At 39.7% G+C, this 25,041-nt stretch overlaps 1 protein-coding gene across 1 annotated transcript in view; it reads left to right on the top strand.

The window, feature by feature from the left end:
- The window catches only part of ANKRD55 (ankyrin repeat domain 55), an 86,131-nt gene that overhangs the window by 1,509 nt on the left and 59,581 nt on the right, over nt 1-25,041 (top strand). The window contains exon 3 of the mRNA XM_029941353.1: nt 21,177-21,299. Within this exon, the coding sequence (XP_029797213.1) occupies nt 21,177-21,299 (123 nt within the window). The remainder of the gene's footprint in view (nt 1-21,176; nt 21,300-25,041) is intronic.

The raw sequence follows: 25,041 nt of genomic DNA, 5'->3' as shown, positions 1-25,041 counted from the left end.
TATAGTTGTATATATAACAGTTGTATATATAAAGAGAGAGAGATCTCCATGTCTTCACTCATTTGGAATTGCATGTGTGTGTCCCTTCAGAATATGCTGGTTCACACTGCATTTGATGATGAACACCATAGGGAAAGTGATTGTTAAAGCTGTGCCTACCACTATTCCCTCCCCTTGGTACATTTTATATAACTGAAGAGCATCAGCAAAAATGAAAGTCTGCCTAAATCCAAAGACCTCATACTGACTAAAAAATGATATTGTTATGCCATGCGATCCAAAGAGGAACACAATGAGTTTATTTTTTGAGACTAATCTGAGGAAGCTGGAATTGACTGTGAGGAGGTAAGCCCTTCATAATGAATTCATCTGTTCCAGTTTTGTGTCCCCTAATAGGCCTGAGCCCAAAGCAGAGTTAACTAGTTAACATATTAATTTGTCAAATTTATTTTCCTGTAGCACCTTTCATGTGAGTAGTTCATAGCATTTCCTCTACCCCACACCTGACTCTCCCTCGTGGAAGTTCACCTTCTCCCTGCCATCTCTATCTCCATTTCTCAGTCCTTCTTTCTAGAGGTGCTGAGGTATGGTCTCAGAAGCATGGGTTGGAATGGCAGATCTATTTCTTAGCTGTGTGACCTGAGAAAGTTACCTAACCTCTCTGGGCCTGCTTTTCCTCAGCAATAAAATGGAGGAAATAATGTTTGCCTATCAAGGTTGTTGTGAGAATATAAAATTACATGTAAAAAGTACCAGTCACATTGCCTAATGTGCCATAAGTACTTTAAAATTATGGCGGCTTTTATTATTGCTGTTTTAATTGCTGCCTTAGAGACTGAGTTCCTCAAATGTGAAAGGCTCTTCCTTCTCTATCTCCAGCTTGAATTTAGCAGTCTTCAGAACAAGCAAGAGCTTAGTTAATACTAGTTGACTAGAAAACATTATTTGTTTTTCAGAACTCCAGGGTACCATTTAAAGCAATCTCCTAGAATAATAATTAATTAAATGATACCTGAGTAGTTCCATTATCACATTAACCTTTCCACTCTCTTAAAAGCATGAAAGGCCATAGTGGTTTAGGCCATTATATATAGCTTTCAAATGCAAATATGGTATTGTTGGCAAACCACAGCAGAGTGATTTTCTCTCCAAAAGTTGAACGTGAGCTTTATTCAAGGGCTTTCCAAGAATTCTGAATATTTGAGGAATCAAAATTCTAGTAGCCACTGACTTTCTGTGGAGATATTGAGAAAAGAAATGATATCTGAAAGGCTTTCAGAAGTCATGTAATCCACTGGTTCTCAAACTCAGCCACACTTAAGAATCATGTGGACAACTTTTGAAAATTCTGATGCCTAGATCTCCCATATAATTTGTGTGGGAGGAGGCCTGACTAAAGCTCCAGGAAGATCTCAGGAACAATAAGGAATGAGAACCATTCATCCAGCCCATCCCCCTAACATCTCAGATGGAAAGAGTGAAGCACTGAGAGGTGAAAAGGCAGGACCTGTTTGTACTAATAACACGCAGCTAGCGAGAAATAGAGGGGCTTGAGACTCAGGTGTTCTCTATTCGGACAACAGAAGTGAGAAACTTGTTTTCAGGAATGGTCCCTGGCCTTAGTAGCTACTTTGGAGTGGTGGTAGGGCTCAGGCAGCTCTGGTTTGTGGTTTCCCAGGTAATGGTTAGCATTATGCACTTGGAAAAAATATGACACAGAATGACCCTCAGGGCTCAAATGATGTGGGTGTGTTAAGTCTGAATCCCTCTGGTGGCATTTTCTAGATTTCTCTTAGGTAGAGGTATCAAGGCATCCTTATGCTAGGGGCTCAGGGACATACGGAGCTTGCTCATGTTCTGTCTCAGTTTTCTTCCCATTTGCATGAACCTGGGCAAACTGATCTCCTTGTCTGTGAAATGTGCAGGGTTGCTGGGAGGCTTTAACACACAGTTATGAGAACTGTGTTCCTGGCTTGCTTTCTGAAATTGTGACGCAGGAAGCCTGGGTCTTCAGAGCTCCTGCTTTGTGCTTTTTGCTTTCACCATAGCAACACTGTTTCTGGTCCCACGTGCTCCTCCTGGCTGTCTTCCCTCTCAGAGCCCACATGCAGGAAACTACCTGTAGTAAAATCATTTACTACACAACACAAAGGTTCCTACTGCAGTGGAGATGTTACATAATGGAAGATATTTGCATATTAAGCTTTGTCTCTAACTGTGGAAAGAAAAGGTTTGCTCTGCCTGAAGCAGGAACCTAAGGCCTCAGAGAGGATGGGAGCTGGATGAGTGGTCCCAAGGGTCTCGCCCATACCCTGCCCTGCCCAGGGTCTGGACAGAAACGTGTTTCATGAGCAGTGTGTTTGTGGGCACCTTCGGGGAGTGCAGCCCACCCAGCAGGCTTTTTTTACTGGTAGAGTTGCTGAGAGAATAAGAGGAGGGCCCAGCCCTCCAGTGCAGATTGAATCACTGCAGTGGTGTCCTAGGCCTGCATTACAAAGTACCATAAACTGGGTGGCTTAAAACAACAGAAATGTATTGTCTCACAGTTCTGGAGGCCAGAAGTATGAAATCAAAATGTTGGCACCTGCTCCCTCTGGACTCCGCAGGGAAGAGTCCTTCCTTGCCTCTTCCAGCTCCTGGCTGTTTGTGGCCTCCACTCCAGCCTGTGCCCCTGTCTTCACATCTCCTTGTCCTCTGTGTATGTCTCATTTGTGTGTGTCTGTCCCAGATATCCCTATGCCTCTCTCTTATTGTTGTAATGCATGGGTTACCCACATAATCCATAATCTAAGGTAAACCACTCTCTCAACATCCTTTAACTTGATCATCACACCTTTTGACATATAGGGTGATATTCACCCTTTAGCCATACACAGTAAAATTTACCATACCCACCCAGGTTCCAGGGATTTACGACATGGATATATCTTTAGGGCCACCATTCATCCTGTTACATGGCATGAACAGATATCAAATCTCAAGTCCCTTGTCAGAAAGTATTGTGACTGGGGTTTTGGAAAACCGCATTCTTTTTTTAATAAATTTTTAAATATTTATTTATTTTTGAGAGAGAGACACACACAGAGTATGAGCAGGGAAGGGTCAGAGAGAGAGAGACAGAGAGACAGAATTCGAAGCAGGCTCCAGGCTCTGAGGTGTCAGCATAGAGGCTGACGTGGGGCTCAAACCCATGAACTGTGAGATCATGACCTGAGCTGAAGTCAGCTGCTTAGCTGACAGAGCCTCCCGGGTGCCCCTGGAAAACCCCATTCTTGTTGAAGCTATAGGGAAATTTTGCCTTTGGAAGGCATGATGGAAAGGGCATCTGTATGGTGCAGACTCTGTGCGGGCACTTTACATGGATTACATTTGATGAGAACAAATGTCTCTTGAGCACTTAGCAAAACCAGGCTCTGTGCCGTGGACTGTAATAGACTAGCTCAGTTAATCCTCACATCAGCCCCACTCTCATGTTCCCCTCTTACACCAGTGAGGGAATTTTCAAAAGTTATGACTGACTCAAGGTTACCACCAATAAAATGGCAATGCTAAGATTCAAGTTGCTCCACTTCAAAACCCATGTTTTATCTACAACAGTAATCTCCCTTCATCAACCGCAAATTTTAATAAAGAAGTAAGAGATTAATGAAAATTCAAGTTAATGGGGCACCTAGGTGGCTTAAGTTAAGCGTCTGGCTCTTGACTTCAGCTCAGGTCATGATCTCACAGTTCATGGGTTCCAGCCCCACACTGGGCTCTGCGCTGGCAGTGTGGATCCTGCTTGGGATTCTCTCTCTCTCCCTCTCTCTCTGCTCCTACCCTGCTCATGTGCTCTATCTCTCTCTCAAAATAAATAAATAAACTTTAAAATTTAAATTCAAATTAATGAAGTGTGTATTTTCACAGTCAAGCTGTTCTTTCACTGTGTTGGGGATTTTTAAAGCTCCCACACACAGATGTGAGGGTTTTAATTTCCTATGTTTCATCCAAAATGGGAGCACTAAACAAAAAGAATTTAGAGTGTAACAAATTTGCACTTTGCTGAAAAAGCAAAAATGAAAATTCTGCGTGACAACCAGATGCCTCCAAAGGAAGAAAAAGCACATTTTAAAAGAGGTTTGGGAAGAGAGCAAAGAAAGGCAGGCGAAGGAGACAAGACAGAGAGGAAATGGTTTGGGCTTAATTGACAATGTTAGGGTCAAAAATCTAAATGGGTACCTGGAATGAAACCCAAGAACACTGAAGAGAATTCTGTGATTCATTTTCAGATTAATTGTCCAGACAAAGGCAGATTAGCTGGCCAATCACCAATCCGCAGGCTTAGAAGCAGACTGCTGTTGCCTCTGGTTAATGCTTCGCCTTCTCGCCCATATGGTGAAGGAGGAGAGGAGGGAAAAAGAGATGAGGGAATTTTTTTTCCAGCCTTGTTGCCCATTCAAGGCCAAATTTTCTGGAAACCTGCTCCTCACCCTTCTCTGCTTTGTTGCTGTTTATTTAGCAAGGAACCTTCTTCCATCAACCAACTGCTGGGAAAGGTTGTGACAAACCCATTGACTCCTGGCTCCTCTTGTGAACCTAGCAAGAGGGAAGCCCTTGACTAATCATACCGGCACAATGACCATCACAGCTTTAAAAAGCCATGAAAATGCAAGTGATTCAATGGGTTGGGGATTAGAAGAGTGGTGTCCTTGTCAGTATCCTCTGCCACAGGACAGCCCTACTGTCCTGGAGAGTGGGGCCTCTTGCCCTAGTACGCATCCCAAGAGGGAGGATCCAGGAGTGGTAGCCAGAAGCAGTGAAGGTACACTGGTCCTGTAGGTCTCCTGCATCGACCCTGATGTTAGGTCCCACAGCTTAGCCAGATCAACCTCAGGAGACAAACTCTCCTTTCAGCCCCTTGTCCAAAAGTCAGCTGGGTCAACCACAGTGAGCTTTTCCTACCATTTCTATCCATTAACTCCCCATTTCCTTAAAATTATTAAGCAACTGTGTTGGGTAATGATATTCATGTATTTTCTCTCTGATGCAGCTATTTGGATGCAAGGATATTTTAATGCAATCTGAAAGAAAATTTGCTAATCATGTAGCTATTTTTATTACCCAACGAGTATGAAACAAAAATATTACCCATCCCCAAATATGAAACAAGGTGAGAAGAGGGTCTAAGGCACTTACATGCAAGATTGATGTAAAAGATGTGTAGGGATATATACCATCTTGCAGAAAGACCCCCTCTAACCGCAAGTCACATTTAGCACTTGTAACTATCAGGAAGGAAACCTGTCAATCAGTCAGTGCAAAATGATTGCTGATTCTGAGAATCAAGAATGATCTACATCTCAGCTTTTCTGATTTATCTCTTAAAATCATGGTGGTTTTACCTAACACTAACTTTCAAGTAATAAATAGATTTGTGTGCTTAATAAGGGCCTTTAGTTTGTTTTCTTGTGTAAAACTTAAAAAATGTAATTTGCTCATTGATGATTGTTTTATTGGCTCTGTTGTGGAGGAAGAAAAGGGAAGACTTTGCTTTCACACAGGAAATATTCCTATCTCTAAATGTTCCTCAGAATTTTAAAATACACATGTATAATATTTAATAGAATTCTAATCCTTTTTAAACTTTTTGCTTAAAAATAATTTCAAACTTAGATGTTGTAAAAATAGTATAAAAGAACACTTGACTATCTTTTACTCAAATTCATCTAACATTAATATTTTGCCCCATTTGCTTTATTGATGGCTTTCTTCTCTCTGTCTCTCTGTCCCACATCTCCCTGTCTCTGACTCTCTGTGTGTGTATGTTTATATATGCATGTGTGTGTGTGTGTACTTTTATCTAATCTGTCTGCATTCTGATTTTACCTAGTGAGCTAGTAACATCTTTTGTAGCATTTCCTCCAGTACTGGATCCAGTCTAGGATGAGGTTTTATATTTAGTTGTCATTCTCCTTTCTTCTGGAATGTTTCTGCATACTTTCTTTGTCTTTTATGGCATTGACATTTTGAAATTACAGTCTCTCTCTGTCTCTTTCAATACCGAGTTCCTCTTTCCAGGCATGTCTGTTGCTCCGTCATGACTACATTTAGACTATGTGCATTCCCAGCTAGAGTACCACGTAGGTGATGTCTTCATCTCAGGTTATCACAATATCATTTAAACCTTTTCAAATGATAATTTGAGGTGAACAGTGTTGTGTTATTAGATATCAACCAGTTCTTACGATGTTTTTTTAACATACTATTTTTTTCTTATTGTAAAATCAATACCACCTTTTTCAAAATAGTCAAGAAATACAAAAAAGATTTGAGCATAAAAAATGTTGTATTCTAGCAATATGAGTGCTGCATAACTAGCAAACGGCTCTGTTCTTCAGTCTGTGAGCCCAGCCTGTCCCCAGCTTTCCTCAGCCACCAAGATGGACTCATAGTAATTCACCCTCCATGCCAGGGCTGGGGAGTAGATTCCAAAGGGAAATAGAGGAGATCAGGCCTAGAATATTAGCCAGTATCACTAATCAGAAGAAGAGCAGTAACTGGTTTATTAAGCAGCTCTCACGTGCCAGGCCCTGTGCTACACTCTTTACTCCTATTATGTCACTTGGTCCTCAACACAGCCTATGAGATATGTTCCATCTCTAGCCTGTCTGAGGTCACATGACTTGCCAAGCCCACACAGGACAAGAGCAGGGCTGCCATTTTATCTCCAGCTTCTGACCCCCAAGCCCTCTTCACACTCCCCTTCACCATGAAGTTATACTTCGTGGGTTCTAATAGCCCACTGCATCTACCCCTTCATGATGCCTAGCACAAGAAGGAAAAGACAGGTAATGGCCCCTCAAGCAGGGCTGCTGGGAGCTGACAGCCATGAGCTGGCTCCCCAGCCTGGGCTTCCAGTTGCAATGAACTCTGCCCAGTGGGACAGCCTGACCTCTTCTAGGGCAGTTATGGATCAGTCTCCATGGCAGCCTTCCTTTGGAGGAGAGAAGGGCACCAGCATCCTAGGAGGAGGGGTCAGTGGTTAAAAGGTTGGAATTACATCAGAATGTGACCTGTGGGGCTAATGTGATAGAAGCTGGGTATCTGCAAAATCAGGGCTTGGGTTCCGTCACAGAAGCTTCAGAAGTCAGGTTCTTTATCATATTCCTATTCAGCCCATTTGTTCTGTGCACCGACCTGTTGATGTTTCTCTAAAAGACAGTTCAGGGAGCCCAGCCCTATAAACAAGGTGACACATACATAGCATATGATAAAAAGAAAAAAAGAACTATTTTAACATTGATATCCTATGCTGTGATAATAACCTTGAAACTATTTCTTTGTTCTCTAACTTACCACAGTAAATCAAAACACAGTCTGCAGTTTTATTTTTTTAAGTTTATTATTTATTTTGAGAGAGAGCACAAGCAGGGGAGGGGGAGGAAGAGCAGTAGAAAGATAAAGACTCCCAACCAGGCTTCATATTGTCAGCACAGAGTTTGAATCTCAGGAAACATGAGATCATGACCTGAACCGGAATCAATGGTTGGACACTTGACTGAGCCACCCAGGTGCTCCCAGTCTACTGTTTAAAAAAAAAAAATCTTATTTTTAAGAACCTGAAATTCATCTGAATTGACACTTTTATCCTTCTGATTACTTAGTACTATTCAAAAATGGCATTCTAGAGTTTTGGCCACAACTTGGCTGATCAGCTTTACCGCTGAATATAGAGAGGAGTAGAGACAGGCTGACAGGCATCTGGTTTCAGGTAGTCAGAGCAGAAACCAATTTCAGGATGGATCCTGGAAGTGTTTTGTCTGAGAATAGTAGTACTTTTGGAATTGGAAGGAACCTCACTTTTTATATATGAAGACTGAAACATAGAGGTAATGAGGGGATACAGTGTAATGCTATAATGGCCATTGGAGCCAAACTGAACAGTTCAAGGCCATTGCCACCACTTACAGTGTGACCCAGCCATTTAACATCTCTACAGCTCACTTTCCTGCCTTGTAAGCTAATATGAAGTTACTTCAGAGGCTTGCTTATATAGATTGAACTAATGAATCCATACAAAGCACCTGTAACCATACCTGGCTCACAGTAGGCATTCAGGGAGTGCTAGCATTGGTTATAGGACTGTTATAAAGATGATTACAAGGAAAGTTATAAATATTTAATGCAGTAATACATACAAAGCAGTTGGAACTATACATTGTCCAGAGTAATCACTAGGTGAGTGCTAATGGTTCTTAATAGATGACTCACATAAGGTCACGTGGACAACTGGTCTTCCCAGGTCAAGAGAACATCTTACCCTTCAAGTTGACTCCCCCTTGGTAATGAATACATGGCATAGCACCACTGATTTTTGTGGAAATTGGAAGAGACCACATCTTCTTGGGCAGAAGAAAACAAGAAGGAAATGAATTCTCCAGGAAAGCTCACTTAGTTTGGAATACTTCTACTTTCTCTGTCCTCTGTTTCTGGTGTTATATCCTCTAAGACTTGCCTTCCAGATAAAACTCTTCTCTTTGCTCAAAAGCCAGTCTACCTGTCAGCTTTCACTGTTTATGCTGGTGCCAGGCATGTTTCTGGGCTCTCTACATGGTTTTAGAAAATCTATCTAGCTTTGAGGCAGAGCCTCATTTGTTTAATAGTTTGATACAATGTTTTACTCTTTGATAGAGCAAAATTCCCTCGCTACTCTTCTTTTTTTCTGTTTTATTGGATATTCTTACTCATTTTTGTTGCCTTTTAAAAAATGTTTATTTATTTATGGGGGGACGCAGGGAGATTGGATAGAGAGAATCCCAAGTAGGCTCCGTACTGTCAGCACACAGCCAGATGCAGGGCTGGATCTCGTGAACTGTGAGATCATGACACGAGCCATAATCAAGAGTCGGACACTTAATCAACTGAACCACACAGGCGCTTCTTTGTTTCCTTTTATTGTTTTTGTATTTGGAAGATATTACATTCATATATGTTCAGGGTGTAAAACAATATCCAGTGAAAAATCTCCCACCCCTGCCAAACTCTCTAGCCATCCAATTCCCCTTGTGGGAAGCATATCAATGTAAGCAGTTTCTTATGAATTCTTCCAGAGACAGTCTATGTATAGATAAGCAAATAGTTAAACATGTTCTTTTTTTCTTCTTTAAAGCATAAACTTAATCCATTTGCTTTTACAAATGAAAAGTAGTAGTATTTCCCTGAACCCCATCCCCTAAAAACCTATTGAAACTTTAAAAAAAAGTTTTTTGTTCATTTATTTATTTTGAGAGAGACAGAGACAGTATAATTGGGTGAGGGGCTGATAGAGAGAGGGAAAGAGAGAGAGAATCCCAAGCAGACTGCCACACTACCAGCCCAGAGCCCGATGTGGGGCTCAAATCCACAAAGCCATAAGATCATGATCTGAACTGAAACTAAGAGTTGGACGCTTAACTGACTGAAACACTGAGGTACCCAAAAAAACTATTGAAACTTTTACTGAAATGACTTTCAGCTTACAAATGACTTTAATAATTAAAATTTATTATACTATTTAGTTGTCCTTTCTGGGAATATGGCATGTATCTCCATCAATTCAACTCTTCTGTTATTTCACTCAACAAAATTCTATAGTTTTCCTCAATTAGATTCTGAATGTTTACTCCTGGGCATTTTTTGTTTTCAGTGTAGTTATTTTCAGTGTAATGAGGAGTGATTTTCCTGTTTATATTAGTACAAATAACTATCTAGCTTTATATTTATTTTAAAATCGGGCTAACTTAATCAAACCTTATTACTTCTATTGCTTTGTCATTAATTTTCTTGTGCTGTCCTTGTGCAGAGGATGAAACCAGATAGACTGTTTTCAAATCCTGCTCTGCCACTTAACAGCTTTGCAACTATGGGGAAATTATTAAACTTCTCTATATTTCAATGTCCTCATCTGTAAATTGGGATACAGATACTATCTACTTCATAGAATTGTTGAAGCAAATAAATTGCTGAATATAAGGAAACTCTTAGGACAGTAGGGATTCCTGGGGGCTCAGTCAGTTAAGCATCTAACTTCAGCTCAGGTCATGATTTCACAGTTCATGGTTTCAGCACCGCATCGTGCTCTGTGCTGACAGCTTGCAGCCTGGAGCCTGCTCTGGATTCTGTCTCCCTCTCTCCCTGCCCCTCCTGCACTCATACTCTGTCTCTCTCTCTCAAAATTAAATAAACATTAAAATTTTTTTTAAAAAGAAACTCTTAGAACAGTACATGGAACATTAGTCATTTGTAAAAGTTAGCTATTATTAAAATTATGATAATCATTTTATCATATCTTTGTGATTATCATATCTTTTTTTGTTTCATACTTATTGCATTAGGTAAAATTTGTCTTCTTACTTCTCTATTGTGATATTTGGAGTTGATTAGAAATAAATGTACTTAATTTAGAATGTAAACTTTTACTCTTAGATAGTAAGCATTTTTTTAGGAACAGATATCAAATTTTATCGAATGCCTTTCTATTCTTTACTCACATTATTGTGTATTTCCCCTTTGTTCTAGTGGTGTGATATATTTTATTAATTGATAATAAGAATCAAAACATCTTTATAAATGATAAACTGCTTGAACATGGTGTATTGTTCTTTAAATATCCAATTGAATTTGATTTGGTAGAATTTAAAACCTATAATTATGTATGCACAAATTAAATTATTCTGTAGGTGCCTGTGGGGGGGGGGGTGTGACCAGTTTATGCTGGCCTTAAAAAATAAACTAGGGGGGTGCTTGCCTGGTCCAGTTGATAGAGCATCCCACTCTTGATCTTGGGGTTCTGGGTTCAAGCCCCATGTTGAGTGTAGAGACTACTTAAAAATTAAATGTTTCTAAAAAAGAAAAGAAATTAAACAAATTTCAATCACTTTTCTGTGTTTCACTATGAGAATTATTTGTTCCTTTGTCATGTTTATCTTAATATATTAAAAGAATTCAGTTGACCTCACTTTAGAATCTTTACACTATTACCACCAACTTTAGTTCTCTCCCTGGTGTACAAACAACTCTTCATAGATAACATTTCCAATTTTCAGTGAATGTGTAAATTGTACTTTTGCTATAAATGAGTATAAACTCTAGCAGGGTGATATCTGTCAGGCAGAATGCTAAGCCACACAGCTTGTGCAGCAGAGTGGAAAGCTGGACACAGGCTCTGTTAGAGAGAATGGAATGTGGAATGACCATCCAGCACCAAAGAAAGGTCACAAGTTCAGTAGGATATGTGAGAGCTTTGCCTCCTAAGTAAAAGGGCAGTTAGTGCACATGGGTCAGAGGGTGGAATCACCCTCAGCCTGAAGCCTTTTCTGAATTTCACCAGCTACCTATGTGACTTTGGGTAAATAACTTTCCCGCCCTAGGCCTCAGTTTCCCCATCTGTAAAATGGAAATAATTTGTAGCACCTAGTTCATAAGGTGAAAATTAAATGAGTTGATTTATAGAAAGGGTTAGTAAAGTGCCTGGTGCATAATAAGCATGATGCTGCTGTTAACCATCATTATGATTGTTCTTCAGACAGTGACAGAGACATGAAGAGCACAGTAACAGTGGATACTGTCATTGTGACTGGAGACATCATTGTGCTGTAGAAGTGACCGTATAATAGTTTTCACTAACTCTACAGTTGTTCCAAGTTTCTCAGTTCCTTCAAAGAAGCTTCCAAAAATTCTAGAATTCAAAACTCTGCTAGAAACCTTAAAAAATCTAAGAACCTTGACTGCAGACTGACCACAGAACTCTATGGAATGTGTCTGAAGTGCACTTTGGCTATCTCCCCAAGTTCATGGTGCGCCACTACAGAGAGGGCAGTTCTGGGGCCCTGCTTTCCAAGCCAGAGATCCACTGAATGGAAGGTAGGAAGGAGTTAATAAGGATTTAGTATATGATAAGGTTGCCACTGCAAATTAGCAAGGAAATGGAAAATTATCCAATAATTGGTTATTTGAGAAGACATTGTAGCATATATAAGGTTTGTAAATTCCATATTAATTATAGTTAAGTGCTAACTGTTAACATACAAATAAGTCTGAGGTCCCACAACTTCTGACCTCTCTAATTATTAAAGCAATGAAATAAATTTTTAAAATGCAATATCCATGAATTTTGAAGATGTTATTTTTCAAAAACATAGCATCTGAGAACTTAAGTGGCAAACAGGGTAAAATAACTGAAGCATAGAAAACAGGTGAAAAGCTAGTGTCCTTACTCTATATAAATATATTGCACATTAAGTAGATAAAGATAAATGCCTTGAAATAATAAGATATAAGGACACCATTACATAATTCATAAAATGGCCATAAACACATGAAAAAAACCCTTTTCTCAGGAAGAATAAATAAATTGCCATTGAAAATTATATATTATTTTTCATCTTTCACATCAACGTTTATTTTTTAAATAATAATGTACACTATCATTAAGAAAGATGAAGTGGTGTGCTCTCAAGCCTTGCTTGGGGAGGGTATGTTGGGTTAACCTATATGGAGGCCAATTTAATAAAGAGTCAAATGAATCGACTCCCACATTCACTTCTAGGAATATGTCCACATGAAATAACTATGGATGTGGAAAAAGATAGAAATTCAAGAATATTCTGGCATTATTTGGAATACAGAACTTATGATTCTCCAAAAAGAAAAAAATTTAAATGTCCTATAATAAGAAGAGGATCGAATCACTTATGCTAAGTTCAGTCAATGGGATTTATGCCACATTTTATAAATAACATTTTAAAATCTTACCTTAGGACCTGGGAATACATAATCAAATATTAAATGAAAAGGGACAAAAATAAAATTACATATATAGCATAATCTCACTTTGTAATGAATAAATCGATATATGTAACTGCAGCCCTGTGCTCAGAACTGTTAGTCATTGATTGTCACAATATTAAAATATCTATACCCTCTGATCATCCATCTTTCTGTACCAGTCATTCCCCAGGAACACATAATCCACAATTTAGCAGCTAAAAAGGTTATAGATCCCACTCTAGCTGTTAAGCCTGCTTCCATTCTGATGGAGGCTCTGATAAGCCAGTTCTTAGATCCTCTGAATACAGACCTCTTAAAGTAGATCCTTGACCTGGACCCTTATTGTGGAAGGGAAATTTGGGGTGGGAGGGGGAGATAGAGATTCACTTAGTAAATAAACAAAAAACATGCGCTTACTGTTAGCCAAACTCACACTATCTTAGAAAATCTTTTAGTCATTTTTTTCAGTTTCTATTATTGTTTGTATTCCAACCATGGGAAGATCACAGTATGAGAAATTGACAATATGCATCACTAGCTTGGTCAGCTAGTCCTGTCCCACCAGCAGCCACAGGCATGAAGTCACTGTCCTAACCCCTGAGGCTTAGTACCTCAGGGTGCTATAACACCTTCTAGGACTTGATCCCTCCTGTTTTTTTGCCTCCTGGCCTCACAGTTTTCTGGATCTTTTATCCCCTTTGCTTGCTCCTCAGGAACCTGCCTTCTCATTTATATAGGCTACCAGTTGGGTTACTACTCATTTTCAGTCATCCCCATTTTGAGTGCAGAATGAGGAGCAAGAGACAGTTGGGATTTTGAAGGAAAAGATGGAAAGAGCAGAGGCTTACAACTGCCCATTCTGAAGCAACCAGATCTTCTGCTCCTGCTAGCATTTCTCCATACACCTCATTACATTGTACAGGCAGGTAGAGGAACAGACTCATTGTGCCACATAAGGCAACCACATACAACACATCAACCTCTTAACAGTGATTATCTTTGAGGATGTAGTTTCTTCTTTTTATCTGTATTTTTTGTAATTGTTATAAAGCAAGAGAATATTATAAATAAAATAACATATAAAATCATAGATCAGTTGAGTCAAAATATCAGGGGATAGCATTTGGGCATCAATTTTTTTTAAGCTCCCGAGGTGACTCTAATATTTAGCCAGTGTTGAGATCCAGGGATATAGTCAATCTCTCATTTTACAAAATAGGCAGCTGAACCCAGATAGGTCCACAGTAATACTCTCGGCTAATGTGCTCATTGTTCAAAAAGAGGATTCTTTATGAGATTCAGATTTAAGTGAGAAGTCAAATCTCTTAGTTACTTAGAAGTCATTTCTGGTATGTAAAGTTCTGATAATCCAGCATAAACTAGCCTTACTTTAACCACATATCCATAATATTTGATAGTTGAGAGAAGCTGTAAATTCAACTCCACTTGAAATCATAGGGAAAAGCCTTATAAAATTGTTTAAAGGAGCAGAAGACTCCTTCTCCCATCACTCTTCCTAACTTCCTTCTTAAGGATTATGAAAAATGAGACTTCAGTTCTTATATCCACGCTCTTCAACTTGCCAATTGGAAAAGAATATGCTGGGGCACCTGGGTGGCTCAGTCAGTTAAGTGTCTGACTTTGGCTCAGGTCATGATCTCATGGTTCATGGGTTTGAGCCCCGTGTCGGGCTCTATGCGGACAGCTCAGAGCCTGGAGCCTGCCTCAGATTCTGTGTCTTCTTCTCTTTCCGTCTCCTGCTCGCACTCTGTCTCTCTCTCAAGAATAAGTAAACATTAAAAAAAATCTTTTAAAGAAACAAAAGAATATGCTGATGCAATCAATAAACACATAATTATCAAGTATCTACAATATATCCAACACTACTCCAGCTTCTACTGTCTACTGTTAGAGGTTTTTTTCCTGTAATAAAGGCAACACTACACTGCCAAAATACTAGTACAATCATATGAAGAGTGATTATTCAGTAGGTATGGTTTTATTCTCTTCCTTTTATAACACAGCAGTGAAAACCACTGCAAAAATAGACATCTTTAAAAACACATGAGACAGCCATTCAGGAATTTATTGTCAGCCTGTGACTATGGGGAGAAAGCAAGTATAGACATTTTCAGGGTCAATGCAAATTTAAATAAACTTTAAGTAAGTAAGAGATAATATTCAATCTTGGAATTAATTATTCAGAAAGAAGGAAAGAGCAAAGTCAAGACAATAAGGACATCCATGGAAGGCCAGATGACAGTATGTGTCTGCAACAAGGCTCCAGGAGCAATGCAAAGCAAAGAGATTACAGAGTGACGGACTTGTTCAATCTCTGACACTGGACCAAACTAAATTTGTTTTCTTAAACTGTTTTCAGGACATCAAGTCAGGCACCAGAAACATTTTTTAAGTGGCCACAGTAGAGGGCCACTTGGAAGATGTCTTTTAGAAGACCCAAGGAAGACCTTCTTCTCCAACCCCCTTTCAGCTCAATAGCCATTATTCATCAAAAATAGGTGATTTGTTATTTATTTCACCACAGACGTGAGAAAGACATGTAGACCCTCAATCATGAAAGGAACCTTAGAGGAACCTTCTATTCAGCACAGGTATCTAATCAACAGCATTCCAAGCTATGTTGGTCAGAACCCACTTAAACATGGGTAATGATGAGAAGCACACTAACTTACAAGATAAGCTCTTCAAGTTTTGAAAAGCTCTTATTATTTAAAGTCTCAATAAGTTCAATTTCTACCCACCAGGAACTACCCACTGCTAGTTCTCCCTGTGCATCTACAGAAAACAAATCTAAATCCTCTTCCAGTTTTCCAGTATTTGAAAATAGTGGTCGTGTCTTCCCCCAGGTAACAAGCCTTGCCTTTTTACCTATTTCTCACCTCCCAGAGTCCCCAAGAAAAATGACAAATACTTGATGTGGACGCCTTCCATTTTTTTGGAAAATGAAAAAGGTAGGTTGAGTGGTATATTTGATCCAGGAAAGAGGGAGATTGGAAGAAGGGTGGTTGAAATAACAGCATTTGGCTTCCTTTGTAATTTCCAAAGACCAACTAGGCTAGCATAGTCCTTTATAAAATTCATTTAAAATTTATATCTTCCTAATTTCCAGAGAATTTATTGACACAATATTTTAACATCAAGATGTCCACAAGACTCCAATGGCTGAGTAAATCAGTTGGAAATACATGCTAAATCATTCAATCAGTCCATTCATTGCACATGCACTCAAAGTCCTATGCTTTGAAAATTGAGATCTCACTTCTTAAGAATTAATATTATTAAAATGAATGTTTATTCTATGAGAATACATTCTAGAGAGGCATCATTACTGAAGTTCAACACAGACATGCTTCTCAAAATAGCAAATTTCATTTTCCAGCACCCCCAGCCCTCACCCACCTGTAGAGGTCCAGTGGAGATGCCAAGTGTAGAATGGCATTCACAGGTCAGAAGAAGCGCCCCAAGGAACACAGTGCTGCTGAGATTCAAGGAAACACAACATGTGCTGCATCACAAATCCAGTCATTAAGAAAGGTCTGATTGTGGCCAGATATTCATCCTTGAGATAATATTGTTGCAAGACTTCCTCCCCACAGAATGAAATCTCTTTTTCTCCTCCTAGGGCAAGAAAGTTGCTTTGAGTACTTGTTCTCTCAGCTGGCATACGCAAAAAGCCTGGAGCTATTTTTCTCTTTAAAATGTTCAAAAGAAATGCTTTTTCCTCCTCCCACATGACTGGTACTTTATGAAACACTCTTAAAGCTCCAGCCAATATACCCTGAGGCACTGTAGGAAAAAACAGGAGAAATAGCAAAATGTTTCAGTTCACAAGATCTCTGTAGCCTGCTCAGCAATGCATAGGGTGTCATTAAGGACAAAGAAGACAGAGAGTCCTATATACACCAAAGAAGTAGTATTAGTAATAATCGACATGGTTTGGATGCTTACTCTATGAAGGTGTTGCTCTAAGCACTTTATATGGATTAACTCATTTAGCTCTCCAAACAGCCTTACCAGGTAATTACTATTCTTATCTAATTTGACAAGGGAAGAATAGGTATAGAGAGGTTAAGCAATTCACCCAAGGTCACACAGCCAGCAGGTAAGTGGCAGTGCCAGGGTTCAAACTCTGGAGGTTGGGTCTATGCCCTTATGGTTTTTCTACATTGCCTCCAAGTATGTATGCAGTGTGTCGCATGATATATATGATCAGTTGTATGGAATTACTTTTGTTTCAGTGCCATTTATCAATGACTTTAGACTTGTTTCTGTCCTGCCAAAGACTTCCAGATTGGCTTTTAATTCTATCCAGCAGAACTGGCACCACCTGGTTCAGGGACCAGGTCAAGGCCCACAGAGACTCTTCATCACCAGTGGGTGGCAATATTGTCCCATGGAGCCCTCAGGTACAATGTAGGCCTGCCATCCTTCCTAAAATTAGAAAGGTCTCACCACCTTACAGATAAGTCATACCAGACAGCTCCCAAAATGCAAATTTCTCTACTATCCCTGAAACACCCAGGATAATCCTGCAGGAGGAGAGAGGATCTGAATTTGGAGAATGCCCAGGAAACTATTCATATAAGTTATTCTATCTCCATCTTGCCATATCCCTGGTATATCTCTGTTGTCAATTACACAATTACCTTCCTGCTAGGGCATGTCTTTCTTAAACACAGAGACTCTACAACCTTTGTTGCAGCAATTTCACCAGCCTAGAGTAGATGTTGAGTAAATGGATGAATGATTAAACTTTGGTTCCTCACAGGCAATCAGTTCCACTGTAAGGAACAGTCTAAGAAAGATCTACAAAGTCTTCTGTTGTTAGCCAATATGAATCCAGACTTCATGGTGATTCTAGGGTGAGTGATCCGCCCAAGGATCCTCAGAATAGAATGAACTAAAGAAAGCTTCTCAAGACCATTCTGCTTTGAACTCTTGAAACTGCAATACCCAATTTATCCTCACATTGACCTGACTCTTCCACAGCTTAAGCCAAACAAGTGTCAAGCTGACTTCTGGGTAAATTTCAACAAAACAGGCCAGTAACTGATGCAGGCAATGGCTTCCCCAAGCAACAACACAATAATAACTCAAGGACAGAACAATAGAAAAGGGGCCTACATTTGTGTGAAACCTGAGAAATTCTGAGGAAGGTCCTCTAATCCCAAACATTTCTGTTGTATGTCTGAAATCCCACTATTAAAGAGCTAGGCACTTGAGATTAGGTAGACAATTTATGATACCTCCAGAAAACTTCCAGGGTTTTTAACCATGAAAAATGAGGGAAATAGATCATTATAAAAATGTCTATCCTTCCAATTTTTAGGTAAAAATTAATACAATTTTAAAATATGTATCTGTTTTTTTAAGTTTATTTTGAGAGAGAGAGAGAGAGAGAGAGAGAGAGAGAGAGCACGAGCAGGGGAGGGGCTGAGAGAGAGAGAGCAAGAATCCCAAGCAAGATCCACACTGCCAGTGTACAGCCTGATATGGGGCTCGAACTCACAAACTATGAGATTACAACCTGAGCCAAATTCAGATGCTTAACCAAGTCACCCAGGTATCCCTGTACCTGTGGTTCTTTAATTTATTTTTGAGAGACAGAGACAGTGTGAGCAGGGGAGGGTCAGAGAGAGAGGGAGATAAAGAATCTGAAGCAGGTTCCTACTAGTTTAGCACACTGTTCATTCCTACAAAGCAAACCATGAAGCTGAAACCTAAGTTCTTTACTGATGTGCCACTGCTAAAACTTTTAGCTGTTAGAACTCTGTCAGTGATGAAAAGGAAAAACAAATAACACAAACTATGCAAACTGACAAAAAAGGAATTTATTGGCACATTTAAATTTAATGGTGGGGACTTTAGGCGTGGCTTGATTCAGGAGTTTAAATGATGTCTCCAGGTCTCAATTATTTCCCTCTTTTCATCTAACTCTACTTTGCTCCTTGTGTTTTCTTTATTCTTAGACAGCTTCTATGCCCATAAGATGCCTCCCAGTCTCTCCCAAGTTCATGGGTGGTGGAATAAAGCAACAGTATTGCTCCTAGCAATTTTGATCATATATATTGCCATTCATGGCCTCTGATTGGGTTATGTTTCTGAACCAATCTCTGTGGGCAGAATAATGCTGGTGCTGAGTGGCTTATTTCCAGCTCATGTGTTCTGCCCCTGACCAGGGATGCCAACTCCACTGAATCAGCCCATGGGCCAAAGATGGAGAAGAGCTGGTCCCTAGAGAATGCTCAGGTTATGGTCACCTGTATGGTGAGGAAGTTTTGAGCAACAATAATTGTGAGTTCAGCCACCCTTTAATAAGTCCAACTGAGTGTTTTAAAACTAGGATACATTGCCCTCTCTTTATCCTTATTAAATACAATCTTATTAGAATCCTCTAGGAAAGTTATTTGGGGAATTCTAATTCTATCAAACAGCATATTCCTTGTTTCTCTCAACTCTATATGCTCAACAGTGTGATGAGTGTGCCTTATAAATTTGATTGCACTCAGTATTGAACAGATTATAATTGTGTTTATATATGTCATATAAACATGTTCTATAAGATATAAACATGCTGTTAACACAGAGCTTAGCCCAACACCAAGATCTTCTTTCTGAGGTGACATTACCAGCGTCTTTGGATGTGGTCATATAACCAGATACCAGTAAACCAGTAAACCAGATTTATGCAATGTGTGGATTCTTTATCTATCCATCAGCAAAAAGAGGCCTTCTTCTCTAGGTGTTCCAGATTTCTCATATTTCCCAAACACACACACACACACACACACACACACACACACACGTGCAAAACAACAAAAGTAGTAGAAAAGTATATATAGTGTCTACTACCTGCTATTTTCTGTTCTTTTAGAACAAAGAATTAAATATATTAAATCATTTATTCCAGACAACAACTGTATAACAAAGGTGATTGTTGTCATCATCATCTCCATTTTAGAAACAAGGAAACAGACCCAGAGAGGGTAATTTCTCAAATTCACAGAGCAAGTTAGTATAAACGAGGACTTGAACCCAAGCTGTGTGGCTCCAGAGCCCTTATGACAGAGCGTCATTTGACCTTGACATCTCTCACCTCCTATTTCCAGCACCTAGGCAAATGCACAGGCGACCCTGCTCTAAAAACACCACCACCTACGATAAATTTACTGTGGGTAAATTAGGGAACCACTCACTTTACAAAGCAGCTTGTTGTCGTAAGTGAACCGTTTTCAATAACAAGCTCCATCTGGGACAGGTCAACTGGTTAAAAAATCACTAACAGTTCCCAGGAGTATGGGGCAGAGAAACCCAGCCAATAGGTTAGGATAATTGCTAACTAAACATCTATTAGAACTGTAAAGTATTTCTGGTGCAATGTCCACATTCATAGAAAAAAACCACATTTTTAAAAACTTTCCTTACACACATATATTTTCCCTGAATAATGGTTATGTATGGGGGGAAATTGTAAACGTAGAAGGTCACTAGAGCTCCCAGCCCTTACTGTGCTCCCCAAGGGTCACTTGACCCACCGTTCTGTTGTCACCTTTCAGAGTACTATTATTTGGTTCAATTGGTTCAATTTTGCACAAAGGTATAGTACAGGTGGCTACCAAATTCAAAGGAGTTGCATACAGGTCTCCTTTTTCTGGAAATACCATCTCATGTAATCCCAGCTGATTCAAATGAAGGAGTTTCATGAAAAGACTACATACAGAGATGCGGCAGGATGGAGAGACTGGTGTTTGTTACCAAAGGGAGCCCACTAAGAGCTGGTTCTGGGGAGGAGGAACCTCCTGGTGGCAGAGCAGCAGCTACAATTAGACACTACACTAGGGAAACGCAGGAAGAAATTCCCTACCTCTTTCCCTTCTCCCTACCCGTTTCTTGCCAGTGTCTCCTGTGGGTAAGCCAGAGAGGGAGGGTATCTGGGTGACTTAGTCAAAAAGTGTCAGCTCCCAGAGAACAAAGCTGGGGATAACAGAGTGGAGCATACATCAAAAGAACAGAAAATAATGCAATATCTCTGTCAGAGGTGGGTAAACTGAGTCACTGAGTTTGACAAGTTTAACGTGTTTCAGATCAAAAGGGGAAACTAGAACCAACATGAGGGTCCCATTTCCCTCTCTAGTCTCACTGATTTTGAGAAGACCTGAAGGCCTAGAAAGAGACATAATATCTCAGAGGACATCTTATCCCTCACTCCTTCCCAATGAGGGGAGTTGTGAGGATGAGGACTCAGCCTCCTGCCCAGATTCATTAAAGAAACTTTCATGAAGCACTCGTATGTGTGATGTTGGGGGTGTTGTTATTCTTTCAGTGAATTTGGTACACACACTAAGTGTATCTCTTTTTGCTTCATGAAGGTGACTCATCTGAGGAAGTTGACCTGACCATGGTTTATCAGGCAGCTTCTAATGGGGATGTCAATGCTCTGACTTCAGTAATTCGGGAAGACCCTTCTATCCTAGAATGCTGTGACAGTGAAGGTGAGTTATTTATGCATTTTTTGAATCCTGCAGGATGTTCTGCTCTATTCTTTCAGAGGTGGTCTTCGAAAGTGAGCAGTGTTAATAAAATTACATCTAACAGGCCATTTGATACTGGAGGGACAAGGAGTATCCTGCCTGTGGCTACAGGTCCCTTAGTAGTTCTTTAAATGATGGCCTTAGACACAAATCTTCCAATTTTTTTACACCACTTTGTATAATGAATCCAGTTGGGTTAGATTTATTTTCAACTTCTTTATATGAATGACTGAAGTAGATAGGCCAAGTAGTTAAAAAAAGGAATGTGGAAGGAGGGCTATTTGGGATAGCAGTGGATGTTGGGAAAGTATGGCTGTTAAAACCAGAAGCAAAGACCTGCTTCTCAGAAGATGGAGTAGATATGCTTTTTTCTCTATTCCTCCTGCTAAATATAACTACAAATTCTGGATGTTGTATATAATACAAACATAAGAACTCTCCAGAAGGTGGAGAGAAAATGATAGACTGGCTAGGACCATGGGACTTAAGGAATAACATCATGGTAAATTTCTTGGGTTTTCTTTTTTGCCTTTTATATCCCAGACTTGGAGTTGAAGAATCCAACAGCTCAGAAAGGCCAACAGTCACAGACCCAAAAAAGCCCCATCAAAAGCTTGCCCTCTAGCCAAAGAACCAGGAAAGGGACCACATAGCAAGACAGAAAAGTTGTAGACAATAATGTATCTACTCCAACCAAGCAGCACACAAAAAACAAACAGACAAATGAAAACCTGTGGCCTTAGGCTCACTATTCCAGCAAAGATCAATTAGAGATCTTGGACCTCCAGCCCAACTAGTGAGGTTCCCCCTGCACCCAGTAAAGAAGAGTCTTTTCCCTCAAATGTCAATGGAAGCCAAATAGGGAACTTGGATTTCTAATTCCACCTGACAGTAATGAGGTCACACACACACACTTTCTTCCCCCTTGGAGCAGTGTCAGGGAAAGCCAGCTAAAATAGAGGGTTTAAGTAAAATTAGGCATATTCCCAATGTCCCGATTTTAATAAAAAAACATTTGTCATATCAAGAAACAGAAATACCTCAAACTGAATGAAAAAGATAATCAATAGATACAATACTGAGATAATAGATGTTAGGATTACCTGACAGATTTTGAAGAGGCCATTAAAAAAAAATACTTCAATGAGCAATTACAAATGTGCTTGAAACAAATGAAAAAATAGGAAGCTTCAACAAAGAAATAGCAGATACTAAATGAAAAAATTTTTAACTGAAAAATACAATAATCACGATTAAAACCTCCATAGGTAAACTCAGTAGCAGAACAAGGAAGCAGAGGGAAAGGATCAACAAACTGAAAAATAGAATGATAGAAATGAGCCAATCTGAACAACTGAAAGAAAATAGGCTTAAAAAAAAGGGGGGAGCATCAAGGACTTGTGGGACTATAACAAAAGTGGGTTTTTTTTTTAATGTTTATTTATTTTTGAGAGACAGGTCAAGTGGCGAAGGGGCAGAGAGAGAGGGAGATAGAGGACCCAAAGCAGGCTCTGAAAGGTCAGAAAGGGAGAACAGAACTATCTGCTGGAGGGAGGGAGTTGTGCATGGAAAGGGCAGAGAAACAAGCTCTTGCATCAAGGTGATCACATGAAGAAGACTGATCCCCATGATGTCTTTTCTTTAAAAGCCAGAGGGGCTAAATTCTGTGAGTTTTTGAAAACAGTGGGACTTGGAGCCTGGAGCTTTAAAGGTCAGCTGACTCAGCTCTAGGTGAGCTGAGAAGATAAGTGATAGCTGGGTCACCACCCTTAAAGAGATAGCGGACGACATGGAGAGGCAACAAAAAACCAGGAATTTACATAACTCCAGGACACATGAGAGAGAGATCTGTTCACACTGGTTTCTAAGCCTGTTGGGGGACTTCTCTGGAAATAAGGGAACTGTCAGGCACCATTTTCTTCCCCTACCTGTCAGCATAAACACAGAGCCACCTGGGGGAGGTGGGGCTGCACAGACATTTATAGCCTTGACCCAGGGCTCAAGGCAAATTTTGTTAAAGGTATAGGCATGCCCCACCCAGCCACCAGGTGAACAACTGTTACCTTGAGCCCCACCCAGCCACAGCACAGCACCCAGCCACATGCCCCCTGCCATGTAGGGCACAGCTTCCAGCCACCATAGCACTTCAGGCAATCCAGCATAGGCCTAGTGGCCCAACACAAATTTTGCTAATACTGCCACCCTGCTCCCAAGTTCCCCAGTGGACCCCTGGGTCCACTAACACCACAGAGAGCTACCACAGTCCACAGCAGACAGTCAGTGCAGACAACTGCACTGAAAGGAAAAGTGACTCAGATGCAACAGCAAGGCATAAGCAGCACACATAGGATACTCTTCTGAAGTGCCAGGTCCTGATTAATAGGGGACACTACACTGCAGGGCACTCCAGGACCTCCTTTTCATAAAGTCACTACTTTCAATAACAAAAGACGTAGCTGACATTCTTAAGACACAGAAATAGACACAGAGAAGCTGACAAAATAAGGAAATAGAGAAACTCATCCCAACTGAAAGAACAGAACAAGGCCAGAGCCAGAAATCTAAATGAAACATATTTAAGTAACAATTCCTGATAGAGAATTTAAAGCAATGATCATAAGAATACTCACTGAACTTGAGAAAAGAGTGTGAGACATGACAGAGACTCTTAAGATAAGGTAAGTGAGACCCTTAGGTCTCCCTAGGGAGATAACATAGGGAATAACATAGCAGAGATAAAGGGATCAATAAACAAAATGAGAAACACTCTTGATGGAATGAATAGCAGGATGGAAGAAACAGAGGAATGGATTAATGATCTAGAAGACATAGTAATGGAAGGCAATCAGCTGGATAAGAGAGAGAAAAAAGAATTACACAAAATGAGATAGGCTTACAAAACTCAGTGGCTCCATTACACATAGTAACATTTGTATTACAGGCTTCCCAGAAGAAGAAGAGAGAGAAAAGGGGGCAGAAATTTTCTTTGAGGAAATAATAGCTGACAACTTTCCTAACCTGTGAAGGAAAGAGATATCTAGATCTAGGAGGCATAGAGAATTCCCATCAAAATCAACAAACCAAGATGTATTACAAATAAATTTATAAAATATAGTGATAAAGAAAAAATCTTAAAAGCAGCAAGACAAAAGAAGTCAGTAACTTACAAGGAAAAGCCCAAAAGGCTCACAGAAGATTTCTCAACAAAAAACTGCAAAACAGAAGGGAGTGGCATAATAATATTCAAAGTGCTGAATGGGAAAAATATGCAGTCTACAAAACTCTATCCAGCAAGGCTATCATTCAGAATAGAAGAAGAGATAAAGTGTTTCCGATACAAACAAAAACTTCCATAATCACTAAACCATCCCTGCAAGGACTATCAAAGGTGACTCTGAATGGGAAAGAAAGACCAAAAGTGACAGTATAAAGGCAGGAAACACAAAAGCAGTAAAAATAAATATTTCTGTTAAAAAGTCATGAACCTCACAAAAAAAGGATATAAAATATAATAACATATCTAAAAAGGCGAAGGAGAGGAGAAAAGAATGGGTTCAAACTTAAATGACCATCAAATTAATATAGACTGCTATAGGATATGCAGAAGAGATTATATATAAACCTATATACTAAACCATATATCAAAAGTCATTAATAAACATGCAAAGGATAAAGAGAAAGAAATCCAGATATATCACCAAAG

Source organism: Suricata suricatta, chromosome 6, assembly GCF_006229205.1.
Source record: "Suricata suricatta isolate VVHF042 chromosome 6, meerkat_22Aug2017_6uvM2_HiC, whole genome shotgun sequence".
NCBI lineage: Eukaryota > Metazoa > Chordata > Mammalia > Carnivora > Herpestidae > Suricata > Suricata suricatta.
The sequence above is the reverse complement of the archived record's forward strand: the minus strand, read 5'-3'. Positions and strand labels throughout refer to the sequence as shown.